The following is an 18,890-nucleotide window of genomic DNA, read 5'->3' on the forward strand; positions in this document are numbered from 1 at the left end:
AACATGACATACAGCTCCTTAACAACAAATATATAGCTCAATAATTTATTCATATGCATGATATCTTCTCGGAATGCTAAAGATTTAAAAATGGAATAAAATCATAAATATTAAAAAAAATTGTGTATTTCTTCCTTAACTTTTTAATCAATAACTCAATAACTTTAACTTTAAGAAATAAAATTACAAGCAGAAACAACTTAATTAAAGGTTGTTCTGACGTGAAACCGACTCAAATTTACCACGGAAAATTTTTTCACAGATCTACATGTATCTAGATAACATGTTTTAAGAAGTAATAATGTTATTAATGCTGCATTAAACGGAGCTTTCATGTTGATTGGAAATAAGAGGCTGCCGACCGTCGCTATGGTCGTCGCATGATAGCGACAAGCCATGCCGAGATCCGGACCACAGTCCGCACCCGCGGACATCTACAGCGGTGCCACCACCCGTGTCTGTTACGTGTAGAATGGCGTTATGGCTTACCACATTCCCACCTCCACTACCAACGCTGCACAAAACATTTCCACCAGATCCACTACCGTTCCCACCAAAGCTACCGGTGTTGCCTCCACATCCACCACCATTGCCGCAACATCCATCACCGTTGCCGCCACATCCACCACCGCTAACACCACATGGATCTCCCACAGGAGCTTCTGTGGGTGACGTGAACTCAGGAGGCGGTGGCGGTAGGACGTGCCTCTGGAGTCTGTGGTCGAGGGTTGCGTACGACAAGCTGGGGTTGAGGGCGCCGGTCGTACGGCAGGCAGGGTAGTGGTGAGCGGCTGATGACGTAGGCAGGCAGGCGTGCGAGCTGTGCTGCTGCAGGCGATACAGTGCGCACCCGCGCGCCGCGGCGGGAGGTATGGCGTCGCTCCGTAGCAGGTCTCCAGCACAGGTCTGGGGCATAAAAAAGGCATTGAGGTGTTAGTAAATATTTTTTAGCGTCTATGGCATTTTTTTCGGTCCATAGATTTCAGTTTTTTACCGATTGCAAATTAAAAGCTATATATATAAGATCATGTATCCGGTGCGTTCAAGTAAATTTCAATCATTTTATCTCTTTGGGCTAATTCAAAGATTTGTGTTATTTAGACATCCCAGCTGATCTTAGGTAAAATTTTGTGTAATAATAATAATCGAAAGGAAAAAGTAAATATTACAAAGTTCATGAGAGGTAATTGATAATAATCATGATTATTATCAAAATAATAAATCTGTTGTTGTCCCTAATCACTTGCTGAGGCTGCTGCCTTTGATGTACGATCAGTTGCTGAGGCTGCTGCCTTTGATGTAGAACTGAAGGTGAGAACTAAAGCTGAAAACTGAATGATAAAGTAAGATGTACAATCAAATCTAAGTATATTGGAAGATCTGTAGGGACACATTCATATTTAATCCTTTTTTACTAAATTTTCTTTACATTCTTGAACCAATCGACAAAAAATTAATTTAATTTACTAATTACTGAGAACGACTGCAACCTTGCTTCATTTTTCATAAATTCAGTTTCACTTGAACCTCACTTCGACCTTGACGTCCACAGTTTGCTTAACCGTTTTATATTTGTCTAAACGATTTCTATTTCCTATAAAACAATTGGCACTATATCAATTTCTGTTCCATTATCTTGTCGTGCGTATAGTGGCAGGTTCAATGTTCATTTAAATCACGGTCCCAGTAAAATACTTTATTGCACAAGACGTTACATTTACAATAAAAGTTTTCTTCACACAAAACACTGTAACGCGACAAATAGGCATCTATTATAGCTTCAGTGCGAGAGACTAGCTTTACGAACCACCAGAGGCTTCTTCTTCTTCTTCTTCTTCTTTTAGAGCTGAGGGAGCTCTGGAGACTCGTCCAAGGTAGCCCCCGGACAGAATAGTGCTCAGGATTTGCGCAACTGTGGGCAAAAAGACAGAGATGAGACATTGCAGAGAGCAGCCATGTTAAGAGACTGGAGCTGTTCGATTGTAATATCAATGATAAATATTGCAAGAGATTTATTTGAGCGATATATACATACTTCATCCCAGGTTAATGACTATTAACATGCCCTGCACAGTGCCTCACATGAGATTCCACCAGAGGCTGCTTTCACGACCGCGTTCCTACTGCTGCCTTTTCCTATCCGCAATTTCCCAGCACAGTTTCAGTTCTCTCTAAAACATTCTTACAATCCTACAATTCAAACCTTCTAACACTCATTCCAACTTGACAACACATTTATTAAATAAAAGCCTGATACCTAACAATAAAATAACGTTTAATTTAAGGCCTCTACAATGTTCATTATACTCGATTAATATTCAGATTTCGTATCATTTTTTAAGGTGCAACTTCGATGCTTACACTAATTTGACTTTTGACTCTTACATTATAATAATTAAGTTCTAATATAATATAATATAATAATATTACATTACATAATATACTATTATATAATAAATTATGATTAAATAATATATTCGCACTTTATCCTCTGTTATTGTGGACTAAGTTGAGCAATTGATTCAATCAACTTGAATAGACGTAAATCTTGAAACTTCGACATGTAACATAGATACACCCAGTATCAAGATGCGAAAGAGATGCATTCTATAACTGCAGGATATGACTGAAATGCAACCTAAAGCTGTAAGTTGTGACAGAAGCAATCTTGAATTAAAGGATATGACGATTATGCACCCAGTATCACCATAATGAGATGGGAGTAAAAATTTAGATTGAAAAATTGAGAAGATTCGTGCCAGATTTCCTAAAAATTTTAATTTCGTCATATTTTTTCACTTCATAATATCAGGGCTATTGATTAATTTATCAGCATATTTACATCAATCTACCCATCTTGAAAATTTGTAAAATACAATTGATATCAAATATCAAAAATTATTAAAAACCCATTTATAAAAATCTTCAAAATCCCCAGTTCGACAATTTGCTCCATAGAAGACCTGGAGGGAGCCATGCACCGAAAGAGACATCCTGATAAATGCGTACACCAAATTCCAATTCCAGCAGCAGATGAAGGTCTTGTGTGGTTCTCCGGACTTCGATCTGAGCGAAATTTAAAGTTGTCAAAGAACCCCTCAGGGGCTCAGAGACGAGGTCTCTTCCAAGGTTTCCTCGAATGGATCTTCTAGAAATAAGATATATTTATAATCAGAAACCCAGGTTTGTTGTTCCCGTCTTCATGAGAACGTCGAAGACACTGACGACGACGGCAAACGACGCTAATCCTGAGCCTGACAAAGGTTTCGAATAAGTCTTGGATATTTTTACGAAATAAACCATATTAAAATTGAGATTTAAATTGAAGTCTTCTCTCGCCGGCCAGCTTTAAGCCAGCCATCGACCACACGTCAGCCAGCTGGTGTTTTCACTTTGGTTCTTCTTATCTTTGCACGACACTGTTTAGAGTCAGCCTATTATTCCAATTGCCTATTCTAGTAGTAGATTCTAGTATTGTCATCCTGTTATTCACTTTCACAAATAATGATATTGAGCTCATTTGTTATACGTTATTACGTGTTTTTTATTCGTTAATACTTATTTCTTAATTGGTCACACTTTGCTCTATAGAAAGAGATAAAAAAATGGTAATAATGCAAAAGTACATTGATATTGTGCCTACTATTAACATTGATATTGTGCCTACTATTCAATTAAATGAAGCTCTTATTTATCAATATTAATAGTTATGTCTCGTGCTAATGGATCCGCATAGCTAATAACTTAATTTTGCATCATAAATGCTCAGCATAGAGCTGATGAATGAAATTGGAATGTTGTGCCCACATTTTCACATTAGGGACCATTGATTCGCTTGAGCTAATAAATAACTCAAGTTTTTTGGTTGCTCGTTTTTCCCTTCTTATTCCATTAATAAAATCGGTTGCTAATCGTTAGAAGATAACCGGCCATACATCCAATACTGGACAACCTCTTATATCTTTTTTATGAGGCTGCCTCTTGTAAGCCGTTCTCGATTACATTCTCGACGTATGTCAGGAGCCCTCATTGCTGAAGCCCTCGCCTCGTTTATGGTCCATCCCCTCCCTCAGCATCTTGGTTATACGGCGATCATTTGCAGGCTTCTGTTCTCTGATTGTGAAGGGCGATGAGGGACATTGGTGAAGGGCTATGAGGGACATTGGTGAAGGGCGATGAGGGGCGGTGGTGAAGGGCGATGAGGGACGGTGGTGAAGGGCGATGAGGGACATTGGTGAAGGGCGATGAAGGACATCGGTGAAGGGCGATGAGGGACTTCGGTGAAGGGCGATGAGGGACTTCGGTGAAGGGCGATGATCGAGGGGCGTTGGCGACAGACGTTGATTGACGCTGAGCGGTTAGGACGATGACGAAGAGACAAAAGACAGCACCCATCTGGCAAATGACGCTGAAACTACGTTTAAGTAACTTTGATTGAAAAAAAAAACGTTTAATTCAACGTCGATTCAGCGTCAGATGTCTGGTTTAGGGGACATCGTGAAGGAATGCCGGGCTCAATTGGTCGGAGGTCCGAGCGCGGCTATCCGCGTGCCGGTTAATCGACTACATTTCAGCCGTTCTAACAGTAAAAGATTTTTCCTGCTGAACTTCTGTTCCGTAAATAACGTCATGTAGGCATTTTCCCTGGACATAAAATGTAGGCCTGTTTAATTTCATTCTAGACCCTAAACTATGCAAGCAATGGAGTTTTTACTCACAGAATTATACGGAGTTCGGATGTTCCTTGAGAAAATTCAGTTGAAAATTATTGGTAATTAAGAACTATAAATTGAAGTTAAAGCCCAAAACTAAAACCCACTCATATAAACATGAGACAAAAACAACTCCAAACTCCGTCCAGAACAAACAGATATGCGCCTACGATGCAGCTATTAGGTGAACAAAGTAATTATGTGGTACCAATTATCAATTAGGCGACCAAAATCCAGTCATTGTTCTGCAATACCCGACGAAAATAGAACACTAACGTTGTTTTGTAAGACTAAATTACTAAACTACGTAATTCATCGGTTAAAATTATGTTGTTCTAAATTAATGAACGAATGAAATCTAAATGGTCCGCGTTGATTGAATTAGGCGAGAGATTAATCATGGAAGTCATACACATAAAAAATCAGTCATAAAATTACCATAAATAAAATTTGAATTGCTAGGTTAGATATTGAAATAGACTGACTCAAAATTCGCATAAACATATTAAATTAATCAAGACTGCAGAGTTACGATGATAAACAAGCTACAGTTTAATGTTTCCTTCTATAGAAGCGGAAAAATAAGCGAAATGTCCAATAAATAGTGCATGACATGAAAAAATATCATATCGCATTCATTGTTGTTAACTAATGCTACAGCTAGTGGATGATATTGCTCATGTATGCAGTATATCATTTATGCTAAATCTACTTTTGAGAAAAAAATTTCTCTATGATTTTTTGAAAATTGCTATTTTTCAGTGATTGTTGAAATAATTTTCATGTAAAATGCTTTATGGGGAAAGCTTTTCTTCATGTCGGTATGTTAAAAATACCAATGAATTTCTATTAATTTTTAGTACAGTTTTATTCAACTTTTAAATCAAAAGATATTATTGGCATACACTTGCCATCAATTAATATTCTCATATAAAGTGCATGCAAGGTTAAATGGAGTTTATTTAATATCAAAAATTATTTGTTATTTTTTAAATGTTTAACAGATAAGTCTCGCCCATTGGAGGCTGATGGCTTGGAGATGCAAGGCCCTGGGGGTGAACGGCTCGTAATAAACTTTATTTTTATTCTTTCGGCTCTTCAATAAACCTGATGTTTTTATTATTTATTTCGGATATAATACGTTTTTCTTTTCCTTGAAATTTTAATTTCTCTTTTAAATAATTCAGGTTTTTATGTTTTTCATTTATTAAGATGCTAAGGAAAGTATGGGAGAGCATTTAACAGTCGATACCTAATTCCGAAAGTTCGTTATAGAATAATATTAATGTGATATCGTATTGCTATTTCTTCGTGTGTAAATGAGCTAATTAAAGTTATTTTTTGAAATAGTTAATAACTATCCAATATATTGAAGATGGGAGTACAAGGTGGGTACACAGCCATCAACATTTTCTGTAATTTAATATTGACTTGTAACTTATTGACTTAAGTATATGCTGTAATATTGAAATTTATTTTCTTCAGTTTCTTCGTCTGCTTTGAAAGCGGAATATTTGTAAATTATCATTCAATAATCAATTTCTATGCCAAGATGATACGGTCACAAAATTTCCACGTATTTTCCATTCGTGTTACGTATTGCAATGCTTAGATCATTTGTTTTAATTCATCAAGTAAACATTTCAAGTGAAATAGAGCTAGGCAAATATAAATGTAAATTATATTGTGAAAGTTGCAGTTTATTTATTCGCAGATGCTGCTCCGAGCGCACGCGTATCTTTCACTATACTTTCTAGAAGTATTTCAATTTTCCTTTGTAGTTGCTGCCAATTTGGCTAGAACACGACTGACGTGCGGGTGGCGTGAAAGGTAACAAGCTGGACTCTGTCTGAATTATGAACTGCAGAGCAACTTTTCACTCTGCCGGGCGCTCCGACATTGAAGCAAGTGCACTCTCAGTGAATTACTTACGTGAAATGGACTTCCTGAACGATGTCATATGCAATTTAAACTTTGGCAGCGCCAACGTGAGGAAAGCAACGACGTTTGTCTTGGTCTTGCAACCAAAAACAATGAGAGGCAAGCTAGGGCAGCGATTTCGCCCGCTCTCGTGTGTGCGTGCATTTTACTTTAGGTGTTTAATACAGCAAACAAGTCACGCGTGCGTTCCAGGCAGTCCCGGCAAAGTGGTGGTTGTGTAAACAATAACTCACGGGCGCAATCATGAATTTTAAAGAGTACAAATCCAGTAGAGAATTGAAACGCTTAAATTACAGCGCTGCAGCTGTGAATTCTTGAGCAGTCAATGGCCAGTGGCAACGAATGACCGAATAGATGGACGAGCTCGCCGCCGCGTCCATTTGTTGTGTCGGTCCGGACTGTCGCACTCAGAGAAACTAGTGGGTCAGCCTGTTCAAATAGTGACGCACTATCCTTACGCAGCACTGATAAGACATGTTGCCAGGGACGAGCTGGGTCAAAGTGCACTAACACCAAAGGCATCGCTGCTTGGAACGTGGGTCACCGTAACCAACATATGTATAACCATTTAACCCCCATTTAACCCAGTAACCCATTTCTCTGAGCGTTGTCAGGCAGGCAATGGCGTCGCTTGCATTCGTTTTTTCTATCACGAGATGGAGCCACGACTTATGGCGACACTCTGATGCCGCAGCCTTTAAAGTGATAATGGAAAGAAAGATCGCACTATCCCGCCCAGATCCATTTGAAAACACGCAAGCTCGGCCCACACTACATTCAGCAGAAGCACGTAGCAGTGCTACGTCCTTTTGCAGTGCTACATTGTACGTATATAGCAAAGGTATATTGTACGTAGCAGCGCTACATTGTACGTATATAGCAAAGGTATATTGTACGTAGCAGTGCTACATTGTACGTAGCAGTGCTACATTGTACGTAGCAGTGCTACATTGTACGTAGCAGTGCTTCATTGTACGTAGCAGTTTACGTAGCACTGCTACATTGTACGTAACACTGCTACATTGTACGTAGCAGAGCTACATTGTACGTGGCACTGCTACATTGTACGTGGCACTGCTACATTGTACGTGGCAATGCTACATTGTACGTGGCACTGCTACATTCTTTTACTGCGGCAAAACGGAATCAGAATAGCCTCCGATAGGGCAAGCAGAGGATCGCTATTTGGACACAATCTCTCAATTTTTCTGAGTATGTCTCATGAAAGCGTTAAGTTTTACGAGCCCATATTGCTGCGTACTGTAGCCTGTTTATAATTTATAAACTGGACAGACTCAATACAATGAATAGTGTGGACCAGTGTTAAAATCTTGGTTAATTTGTATTTAGGCATAAAATATACAAATTTTAAGCGCTCAGTCAAGTTGCCTTCACGATTGTGTTCACTGATGCCCATATATAGCTGTCTGCTGGACCGACACAATTTACTGTAGTGGAATGTCCTATCCGGTATTGCATTTCGACAAAGACTCCTTTTCCCGATGTCAATCCGAGGGCTCGCATGATTGAGCATTTTTATCTCAATAGCAAATTTCCGACTTCTACTCAATGAAATCTTCATCATGTAACGTTCATTCATAAATAAATATTATCTTTTTATTTACAAATATATTAAACATTTAATCTATCGTAAAGTTACGATAGCTTAATAAACGAATAATCTCTGGGTGACGAGATTTACGTGAAGTGAAAAACAGAAACCGGGAGTAATTTTTACTTGACAAAATACGATTGTATAAAAACATTTGCTCAGGGCAACGCAGAATACAATGTTAGTCATCTATTCTGTTTTGTTTAAATTTGACTCGGGATTTTGAAAGAACATATTTCTAAAGCAATACATGCGGTGCGCACAATTCCACCTGCATATCTTGTCGCAAACATCGTAAAATCTGAACAGGATATTCTTTAAATAACATGCGTCACGTTGCTACAATTGTTCTGTGTAAAATTGAAAAATCTAGGATGCTGATCATAAAATAAAGTTTATAAATATATCACCTTTCTTATTGTGAATTAGTAAAAATTAATTCATGATTGATTGAGTCCTGATACAGTATAATGTAAATCACATTGAACATGTGCGTCTAGGATCACAGGTTCCAAGTCTCATCGTCAGAAATAATACTACAGAATTTGATTCTCTATTGAATTTTATCCAGTGGTTAGTAGTTAAAATTACCCGAGATAAAATTAGGTGAGCAATTACTAGAATTTAAGGTACAATATTTTGATTACTTTAATAATGAAAAATTTTAAACAAGACTGCTGGATAAAATATTGAAAAGCTTAAAAATTCACCGTCATTAATTTCCGAGTTAATATCACATTTAATTTAAAAGAAAATCAATACTTTCATCACATCTTTCCTTATTAAAACTTAATTCACTGTCTTATAGCGGAATAATCATTCATACAAGTTACTTCAATCAAATAATGAGAATAATTACCATGTCGGCCAAAATCAGAAAACCATAATCATTCGGATAAAAAAAGCATTTGCTGATGACCTACAGTCAAGACCTTTCAAAAATTCACAAAAATCTCTGCCTCAGACACAATTATTTCTGTAACATTTACCTGCACTTTCCAACGAATATGAGCTCACCTTTATTTCCTATTAAAAATAATGAAATAAATTATTGTGTATTCTACTGTAAGGAGCATTTGCTGCACATAGAATACCGCATAACTGATGGAAAAAACATGGGGTCGAAAAATGTCCCGAATCTAAACTAGAAACTTCAAGAGATTACAATCATTCGCAGCTTAAAATATGCCCTTGTTTCTGTTTAAATTCGAGTGATTAGAGCGAAAATTCAGTGAATATTGTTATCAATTATACCAAATATCATAAAAGTTTAATAATAATATCTTCCGCTTATAAAATTGTATCGCGACTGTTGACGTTAAATTTTCAATTGGTTCTAATTGTGGTTGAAATTAATTACGTAGTTTAAAAATAGCATGCTTGGAAAAATTTTAACACCAAGGTCAATGAGCTTTCGTGTTTTTTTAATAATTTAGATTTAAGATTCTGAATCCTCCTTCATAACACTCACCCCTTTCCCCTCTAAAGTTTCCCCACAAGTTCATTCACAAGAAACAAGACCATAATTTTCTGACCAATGATAGATTGTCCGCGCGCTGCTGGACCACGGAAATTCTTTGTTGAATACTGCGATTTAAAAAAAAACAATAATAATCTGATGCGTTTGAATAATAAATTCAACACTCAAGCTAGTCAATTTTTTGGCCCCAGCCTGTTGATTTGGCCATTAGATAGCATAATCAGAGTTCACCAAAGTTTACAAAATGAGAATCAGCAAAGAATGTATAATCAGCAAAAAATGTAGAAAACTTGCTTCTACGGTGAAACTCTAGCATCTTCTTAATGTTGACATGAAATAAATGTCTATAATGGCACCGAAACTACAATCCCGCAATAAAACAAATTTTCTCATCATGCAGCAGCAAAACTCGGATACGTCTGATAACCATTCAGTGAAAATGTGTCATTAACATTCAACGAAAATTGACTTCGATCCTACTTTTTCGCGTCACGATTCCAATTAATTTTCATATGGACATTTATTTCGATTGGAACCTAATTTTACTGAGAAAATCATACAAAATTTCATGCCCAGAGCGCGTAAATTAGATACGCTTAAAGGTTACTAAGACAATGGCACGAAGCAACGTAATTCTGTTCACTTATCAACACAACAAATTTTTCAACGACAAATCAATTGCGACTTCAAGGCCCAACAGCAATCTACTATTTTCCGATTTTTATTTCAACACTTCTCTTTAACTTCACATCTTGTTGTTTGTTTGTCTATCTGTCTGCTACAAATCTTATAATAGATTTTTAACACATTTCTACCTCTCCAATTAATCGATATGAAATTTTGCACACTTGCGTAAAGCTGGAGACAATGCATGAATCAATTGACAGAATAAATAATTTTAAAATTATAGAAAAAAATTTTTAATATTAAAAAAATTGAAAAAATATTTTTGTCTGCAACAAATCTCATAACCGATACTTAACACACTTCTAGCTGTCCAATCTATCTGAAATTTTGCAGAATTGCGAAAAGTCGGTGACAATGATGAATCAATTGACAGAATATATAATTTCACAATTTTAATTTCTTTTATGTATTAAAATAATTAATAAATCATTTTTTAATATTCGAAATTAAAATTAGAAACTCAGTGTTCATGTTTTACATTGGAGACACTGGATTTTTTAGAAATGTTATCTTTAAAAAGTAATTTTTAAACGTTCATTATTATTCCTACAATATATTAGATCGCTGCAAACCTGGCTTATAATCATAAAGCGATAGCACATTCATCAAGTGCTAAACGCATTCATTCATTTATGAGAACATTCATAAAGTGATGGATGCATTCTTTAATTGATGAAAACCTTCATCAAGTGTGTGTGTGAACGCTTCATTGAGTGATGAACACATTCATCAAGTGATGATCATATTTCACGGTAACACAAAAGTTAGTTTTATAGCGAAACACCGAAGTGGTCTCGTTACTTCTAATTTGTTCCGTTGGACTCATACTCATTTTTTCAATGATTTTTTTAAGCTAGAGAAATGCAATATATATTGTCGTTGACTTCCAATAAATGAAAATAAAAATCATCAGCCTAACCTCGCGGATATTTCGTTCCCGTATGAATAAAGACAAACAACTTTTACTTTACCAAGCATCGTCATCATCACCGTATGATTTAGCTTAAATATTATACAAAAATGCATTGAGCGTTATAAACCTAACACTTCTTCTTCACTTAACACTTCTTGGAGTCCTATGGATCTATATATAAATATATACACGAACGTCTTTTCTGAATTCTTTCATTCAGCAACATGACATACAGCTCCTTAACAACAAATATATAGTTCAATAATTTATTCATATGCATGAAATCTTCTCGGAATGCTAAAGAATTAAAAATGGAATAAAATCATAAATATTTCAAAAAAACATTGTGTATTTCTTTCTTGACTTTAAGAAATAAAATTAGAAGCAAAAACAACGTAATTAAAGGTTGTTCTGACGTGAAATCGACTTTAATTTACGACGAAAAATATTTTTTACAGAACTACATGTATCTAGATAACATGTTTTAAGAAGTAATAATGTTATTAATGCTGCATTAAACGGAGCTTTCATGTTGATTGGAAATAAGAGGCTGCCGACCGTCGCTATGGTCGTCGCATGATAGCGACAAGCCATGCCGAGATCCGGACCACAGTCCGCACCCGCGGACATCTACAGCGGTGCCACCACCCGTGTCTGTTACGTGTAGAATGGCGTTATGGCTTACCACATTACCACCTCCACCACCAACGCTGCACAAAACATTTCCACCAGATCCACTACCGATCCCACCAAAGCTACCAGTGTTGCCTCCACATCCACCACCATTGCCGCAACATCCATCACCGCTGCCGCCACATCCACCACCGCTAACACCACATGGATCTCCCAGAGGAGCTTCTGTGGGTGACGTGAACTCAGGAGGCGGTGGCGGTAGGACGTGCCTCTGGAGTCTGTGGTCGAGGGTTGCGTACGACAAGCTGGGGTTGAGGGCGCCGGTCGTACGGCAGGCAGGGTAGTGGTGGGCGGCTGATGACGTAGGCAGGCAGGCGTGCGAGCTGTGCTGCTGCAGGCGATACAGTGCGCACCCGCGCGCCGGGGCGGGAGGTATGACGTTGCTCCGTAGCAAATCTCCTGCACAGGTCTGGGGCATAAAAAAAGCATTGAGGTGTTAGTAAATAATGGAATATGTGAGGGAGTTGAGCGACATCAATTGTGTGCAGATAAAAATATAATCAATTGGCTAGTCACAAAAAATTGGCTTTTATTCTGGCTTAATTTCCTTATACGCATTTAATAATATTTCATTTATAAAAGCTTTAAGTATTCGAATTTATTACTTTTTCTTTTTGTACTTCGTTATCAGTTCATAAGTTAAGCTCATAAGTAGAAAGTAAACATGACAGTCGTCTTTAGATATTTTAGCGTCGATGGCCTTTTTTTCTGAGCTTAGATTTCGTTTTTTTACCGATCGTAAATTAAAAACTAAAACTATATATATAAGACCATATATCCGGTGCGTGCAAGTAAATTTCAATCATTTTATCTCTTCGGGCTACTTTATAGATTTGAGTTATTAAGACATCCCAGCTGATCTTAGGTGGAATTTTGTGTAATAATAATAATCGAGAGCATAGAGAAAATAATAAAAATTTCATGAGAGGTAATTGATTATAATCTTGATTATTGTCAAAATAATAAATCAGTTGCTGAGGCTGCTGCCTTTGATAAACGATCAGTTGCCGAGGCTGCTGCCTCTGATGGACGATCAGTTGCTGAGGCTGCTGCCTTTGATAAACGATCAATTGCTGAGGCTGCTGCATTTGATAAACGATCAGTTGCTGAGGCTGCTGCCTCTGATGAACGATCAGTTGCTGAGGCTGCTGCCTTCGATGGACGATCAGCTGCTGAGGCTGCTGCCTTTGATAAACGATCAATTGCTGAGGCTGCTGCCTTTGATAAACGATCAGTTGCTGAGGCTGCTGCCTCTGATAAACGATCAATTGCTGAGGCTGCTGCCTTTGATGAACGATCAGCTGCTGAGGCTGCTGCCTTTGATGAACGATCAGCTGCTGAGGCTGCAGCCTTTGATAAACGATCAGTTGCTGAGGCTGCTGCCTTTGATGGACTATCAGTTGCTGAGGCTGCTGCCTTTGATGAACGATCAGTTGCTGAGGCTGCTGCCTTTGATGAACGATCAGTTGCTGAGGCTGCTGCCTTCGATGGACGATCAGTTGCTGAGGCTGATTCCTTTGATGGACGATCAGTTGCAGAGGCTGCTGCCTATATTGAATGTTCAGTTGCAGATGTTTAGGCTCCTGATAAAGTAATTAGACCTGATAATTCCGGTTGTAGTGAAGGAAATATCGACAAGGAGAGCAGATTTATGCACTGGAGAAGCGCCCGCTTCAGGCTCGCAGCTCTCGCCACTGTAATTATAACTAATTGCATTTGGCGGCGCCATAGCTCGCGGTAATGTGATTACTGCCTCACCTAACGAAGAATATTGAACGATAGCCATGATCATCGAGCCATTAATGGTTCCTGAGGGAGACCCTGCGATGGTTTGGGGGCGGCCGACATGAGAACGATAGCCATGATCATCGAGCCATTAATGGTTCCTGATGAAGACCATGGGATGGTTTGGGGCGGCCGACATGAGAACGATAGCCATGATCATCGAGCCATTAATGGTTCCTTAGGAAGACCATGGGATGGTTTTGGGGCGGTCGACATGAGAACGATAGCCATGATCATCGAGCCATTAATGGTTCCTGAGGAAGACCGTGGGAGGGTTTGGGGTGGCCGACATGAGAACGATAGCCATGATCATCGAGCTATTAATGGTTCCTGAGGAAGACCATGGTATGGTTTAGGGCGGCCGCCATGAGAGAAATTCGTGACCTCACAGCAAAGTAACACTCAGAAATATTGAGAGACTTTGTCAAAATAGCGATGCACTTGTTGACTCTGTTTGGGCCCTCCTGACCCAGTTTTACCCGGCAAAATGACGTATCAGTTTACTTGCAGAAAGTGTGTTACTATTTGGACAATATGACTCACTCATTTTTTTAAGCGTAAGGGCAGTTGACGGCTGGCTTATACGAGAGGTGATTTTAGAACAATAATAATACGGCGCATTTAAAATGAATACTTCTGCACCTGATTATGCTGTATGCTGCTACTGCTGTATGCTGCTTCTGCTGCATGCTGCTACTGCTGTATGCTGCTACAGCTGTATGCTGCTACAGCTGTATGCTGCTACTGCTGTATGCTGCTACAGCTGTATGCTGTTACTGCTGTATGCTGCTACTGCTGTATGCTGCTACTGCTGCATGCTGCTACTGCTGTATGCTGCTATTGCTGTATGCTGCTACTGCTGTATGCTGCTACTGCTGTATGCTGNTGTGACTAGGCCTGGTAGTGCTACCATGACAGTACCTGGTAGTGTGACTAGGCCTGGTAGTGCTACCATGACAGTACCTGGTAGTGTGACTGGTAGAGTGAGGCAGCGCGAGGCAGAGTGGCCATGCTAGAGGCCAGGGAGGCCGAGCTGATGGTGTGCACGTGAGCACCGCCCCGCCAGTCGTCTGAACATTGAAACAAACATTGACGAAATTATTATTTTTTGTTGAATTAACAACCCATAGACGAAATTAATATTTTTTGTTGAATTAACAACCCATAGACGAAATTAATATTTTTTGTTGAATTAACAACCCACGGACGAAATTATTATTTTTTGTTAAATTACTTGAAATTAACAATTTATGAAAATAATTTATTGTATATATGTAAAAATTTGTTTATGTTTGAAGCCTAGCGCTGGAAATATAGAAGGGACTGCTGAGGTGCGTATCCAGGATATACGTATATTGTGTCGGGATATTACCTGAAATTCTATTTTTTGTGATAAAATCATGAACCATCGAAAATTTAGGATAAAATTTGATAAATAATTAGTACATCAGCAGTATACATTTGATTCAGAAAAGAAATTCCTCGTTTATTTCAAGCAGGATTTTAAAATTCGAAGTTTTCAAATTTGGAAGTTTCGTGCTCAATAAAAATAAATGTGAACAGGTCTTTCTGTAATTGCGTACTTCCGTTGGATAAATCTCCTGAATAATGGGTTTGGAATGATGGAGTCCGGAATGACGGGAAATGAAATAATGAAATTCTCAAATTTCTAGAATTATCTATGCCGGATATCTTCCGGCTAACCTGTTATGAGTATTCCATTATTACCATCTTGTCATTAGTAAAACTGTTATTAGTATTCGTGGCATCACTTAGTACGCTATATTAAAAATATATATAGTACGCTAAAAAATATATATATAGTATAGTTACAAAATATCGATCAATAAATTCCAATTATTAAATTGGTGGTGGCACAGAAAAATGAGGGAAAATTAAATATAATTCTCTTTATTGTTACTGAAATTTCTATTTAAAAAGTGCGCAAGGCCGCGATTAACAAGACCATTTTCCCATCGAAGACTTTCAGAGCATCTTCTTTTTGATTCACATTTATTAAGCCTACAGAAAGGATTCATAAGGTTTATTGCCAATGATGTCAATAGTCCTTATTTAAGCTTTTTTACGAGGTGAAAAAGTCTTCTTTCCGAATAAAATTCCGCCGCTCAGTAGGACGGTGAGCCATCGTGGAGGCCATCAAGGCACAGTGGCCATCGAGGCACGGCAACCATCAGGGCACCGCGACCATCAAGGCACGGCAGCCATCAGGGTACGGCGACCATCAGGGCACGGCGGCCACCAAGGCACGGCAGCCATCAGGTCACGGCGGCCATCAAGGCACGGCAGCCATCAGGGCACGGCAGCCATCAGGGCACGGCAGCCATCAGGGCACGGCGGCCACCAAGGCACGGCAGCCATCAGGGCACGGCAGCCATCAGGGCACGGCGGCCACCAAGGCACGGCAGCCATCAGGTCACGGCGACCATCAAGGCACGGCAGCCATCAGGGCACGGCAGCCATCAGGGCACGGCAGCCATCAGGGCACGGCAGCCATCAGGTCACGGCGATAGCCATCAGGGCACGGCAGCCATCAAGGCACGGTGGCCATCAAGGCACGGCGGCCATCAGGGCACGGCAACCATCAAGGCACGTCGGCCATCAAGGCACGGCAGCCATCAAGGCACGGCGACCATCAAGGCACGGCGACCATCAAGGCCCTGCAGCTATCAAGGCACGGCAGCCAGCAAGGCACGGCGGCCATCAAGGCACGGCAGCCATCAAGGCACGGCGGCCATCAAGGCACTGCAGCCATCAAGGCACGGCGGCCATCAGGGCACGGCAGCCATCAAGGCACGTCGGCCATCAAGGCACGGCAGCCANGTGCTAGTGCAGCTCTCTGCACTAACGCGGTGCTAGTGCAGCGCTTTGCACCAACGCGGTGCTAGTGCAGCGCTCTGCACCAACGCGGTGCTAGTGCAGCGCTCTGCACTAGCGTTAAGCTGTCAGCGCGTTAACAAATTTCTCAGATTTCGTTTATTGGGTGAAAAAGTTAATTTTAAAAATCCAAAACAAATTTCGCCTTGTTCAAGTTAATTAGTTTGTGATTTAAAACATTTTAAATTGATCTCAAAAACAATGCAACCAAATAAATAATTATATTGTGTCTATTTATATTGTAATTTAACTTAACAATCCTGAGTCTGAATTCACGCGTTGTGAAATTTTCATTTATTTTTTAAGCACCGAAAAGAGCTTATTTCCAGGCACCTGTCAAGATGGCGTCGGTAGTGCGAGAAGACTGGGAGTCTCTGTGTGTACCATCTGACACCTCGTAGCTGTACTGCTTGAACCACCTGCTGTGGCTGATGATGTGCGATAACCTTCTGTTGAAACATAACAAATTTTATTTTTTATATCTGCATTTTGGGATGACACGACGATTTGGTTCAAATAGAAAATTTGTTAGATTGGATGTCATTTGCCAGTCTTTGTCTTTTGAAGAGAAAAATTTTATTGTGTTCCTTTATTCCAAATTGATTTGGTCTCACTATCAATTAATAATTTTATTTCTATTAACTTTATTCGTATTTTCACCATTGTTAATTATCTATTTTGTCACACAATGAAGCATCAATATTGTCCCGCTGTTATCAATATTTTCCCATTATTATCTGTATTGTCCCAGTATTATTTTTATTGTCCCGCTGTTATCTATACTGTCCCGCCGTTATCTATTTGGACCCACTGTTATATATTGTCCCACTGTTGCCTATATTGCCCCTCTATTATCTATATTGTCCCGCTGTTATCTATATTGTGCCACTATTATCTATATTGTTCCACTATCCACGACTTCTCGGGCATAATTAATCTCTCAATAGTCGTAGTGTTCAAGGTTCCTAATCAGTCAACTCAATGCCAAACCATATAGATAACTTATAGATATCCAGTATTAACTTCTCCGCAGATTCTTCCAGAGCAATATTTCAGAATTGAGCCCAAATTCATACACATAACATATGAAAAGCCAAATTGATTTCCTGTTCAGATTGAACGTAAAATTCATACTCTTAACATATGGAAAGTCTGATTTATCGAAGATGAAATACAAAATTTATATTTTCAATAGATTTAAAGCCAAATCTATGCCAGAACCAATGAAAAGCCAAATTTAAACGCTGAGGAAATACAGAGGAAAAGACAAATTTATATCCCGAACAGTAATTGGCTGCAGCAATTCGTGAAATAATAGTGATGCATCCATCATTACATCATTTTACCTCGTCACCAAACTCAAACTCGCACCAAACATGTTCATTACGTGTCAAAACCTTCAAACAACAGCTCCACCAGACACATCGTTCACCGTCACTGTCGAGTTTGTGCTCAATTTATGCTCACAGCTGATCGATTGTTGGCTCGGGTATCGCGCAAACATCCAAATTAAAATCAAAAATTATCTCTAGAGAGCCGAGAAATGTGCAACGATGAAGGCTCCTCTCATTTCGAACAGGAATTGCGCTCTTAACGCGTTAAAAATTTCAGTACCAGAAAGTCCATCTCATTACGGGTGTGCATACTGAAGTCGCCGCTAACAGTCAGTTTGTGTTGAAAATTTCTGGTATTAAAACGCCATCATACACTCAAAAAACATAAAGGGTCTTATTGCGAAAATAATGACACACTTTCCACACGTAGCACCGATCGACACGCCCTTTTTACGAGCGAAACTAGGTCAGGATGGCTGAAACAAGGGCATGCGTACAACAAGTGCATCCTATCTGGGGAAAAGTCCATCAGTTTTTTTGAGAGATTCAATTTTTATGAGTGTAGCTTTTCATTGGACAATGAGTAGGCTTTTGTTCAAGTAGCGTTGCAGCTTTTGCTCTTGCGTGAGTCATTTATACCTAGTTTGGCTCAGAAAAAAAGGTTATCGGTAATACAACCGCTCTGTGCTCGTGTTGCGGACAAGAAAGTGTGTAACCATTTGTAAAATTTGTCACATTCATTTTTTGCAGTGAACTCTTACCTCACAAGACACAGTTTGAAATCAACCGGCTATTCAGAAATATATCGAAATAATTTCAGATTTTTTTGTGGTCTTTG

General features: G+C 39.1%; 1 protein-coding gene across 1 annotated transcript; it reads right to left on the reverse strand.

Annotated features, from left to right (window-relative positions):
* Positions 1-489: 489 nt before the first annotated feature.
* Positions 490-18,143, reverse strand: LOC125178387 (the record flags this gene model as incomplete). The annotated part of the gene is made up of 4 exons (XM_047881998.1): positions 18,106-18,143; positions 17,052-17,167; positions 14,787-14,893; positions 490-906 (listed from the first exon to the last, which is right to left on the reverse strand). Coding segments are annotated over exons 1-4 (678 nt in total), but the record flags the coding sequence as incomplete, so codon positions are not given.
* Between the last annotated feature and the right edge of the window lie 747 nt (positions 18,144-18,890).

This window comes from Hyalella azteca, unplaced genomic scaffold (assembly GCF_000764305.2).
Source record: "Hyalella azteca isolate HAZT.00-mixed unplaced genomic scaffold, Hazt_2.0.2 contig9374, whole genome shotgun sequence".
Lineage (NCBI taxonomy): Eukaryota > Metazoa > Arthropoda > Malacostraca > Amphipoda > Hyalellidae > Hyalella > Hyalella azteca.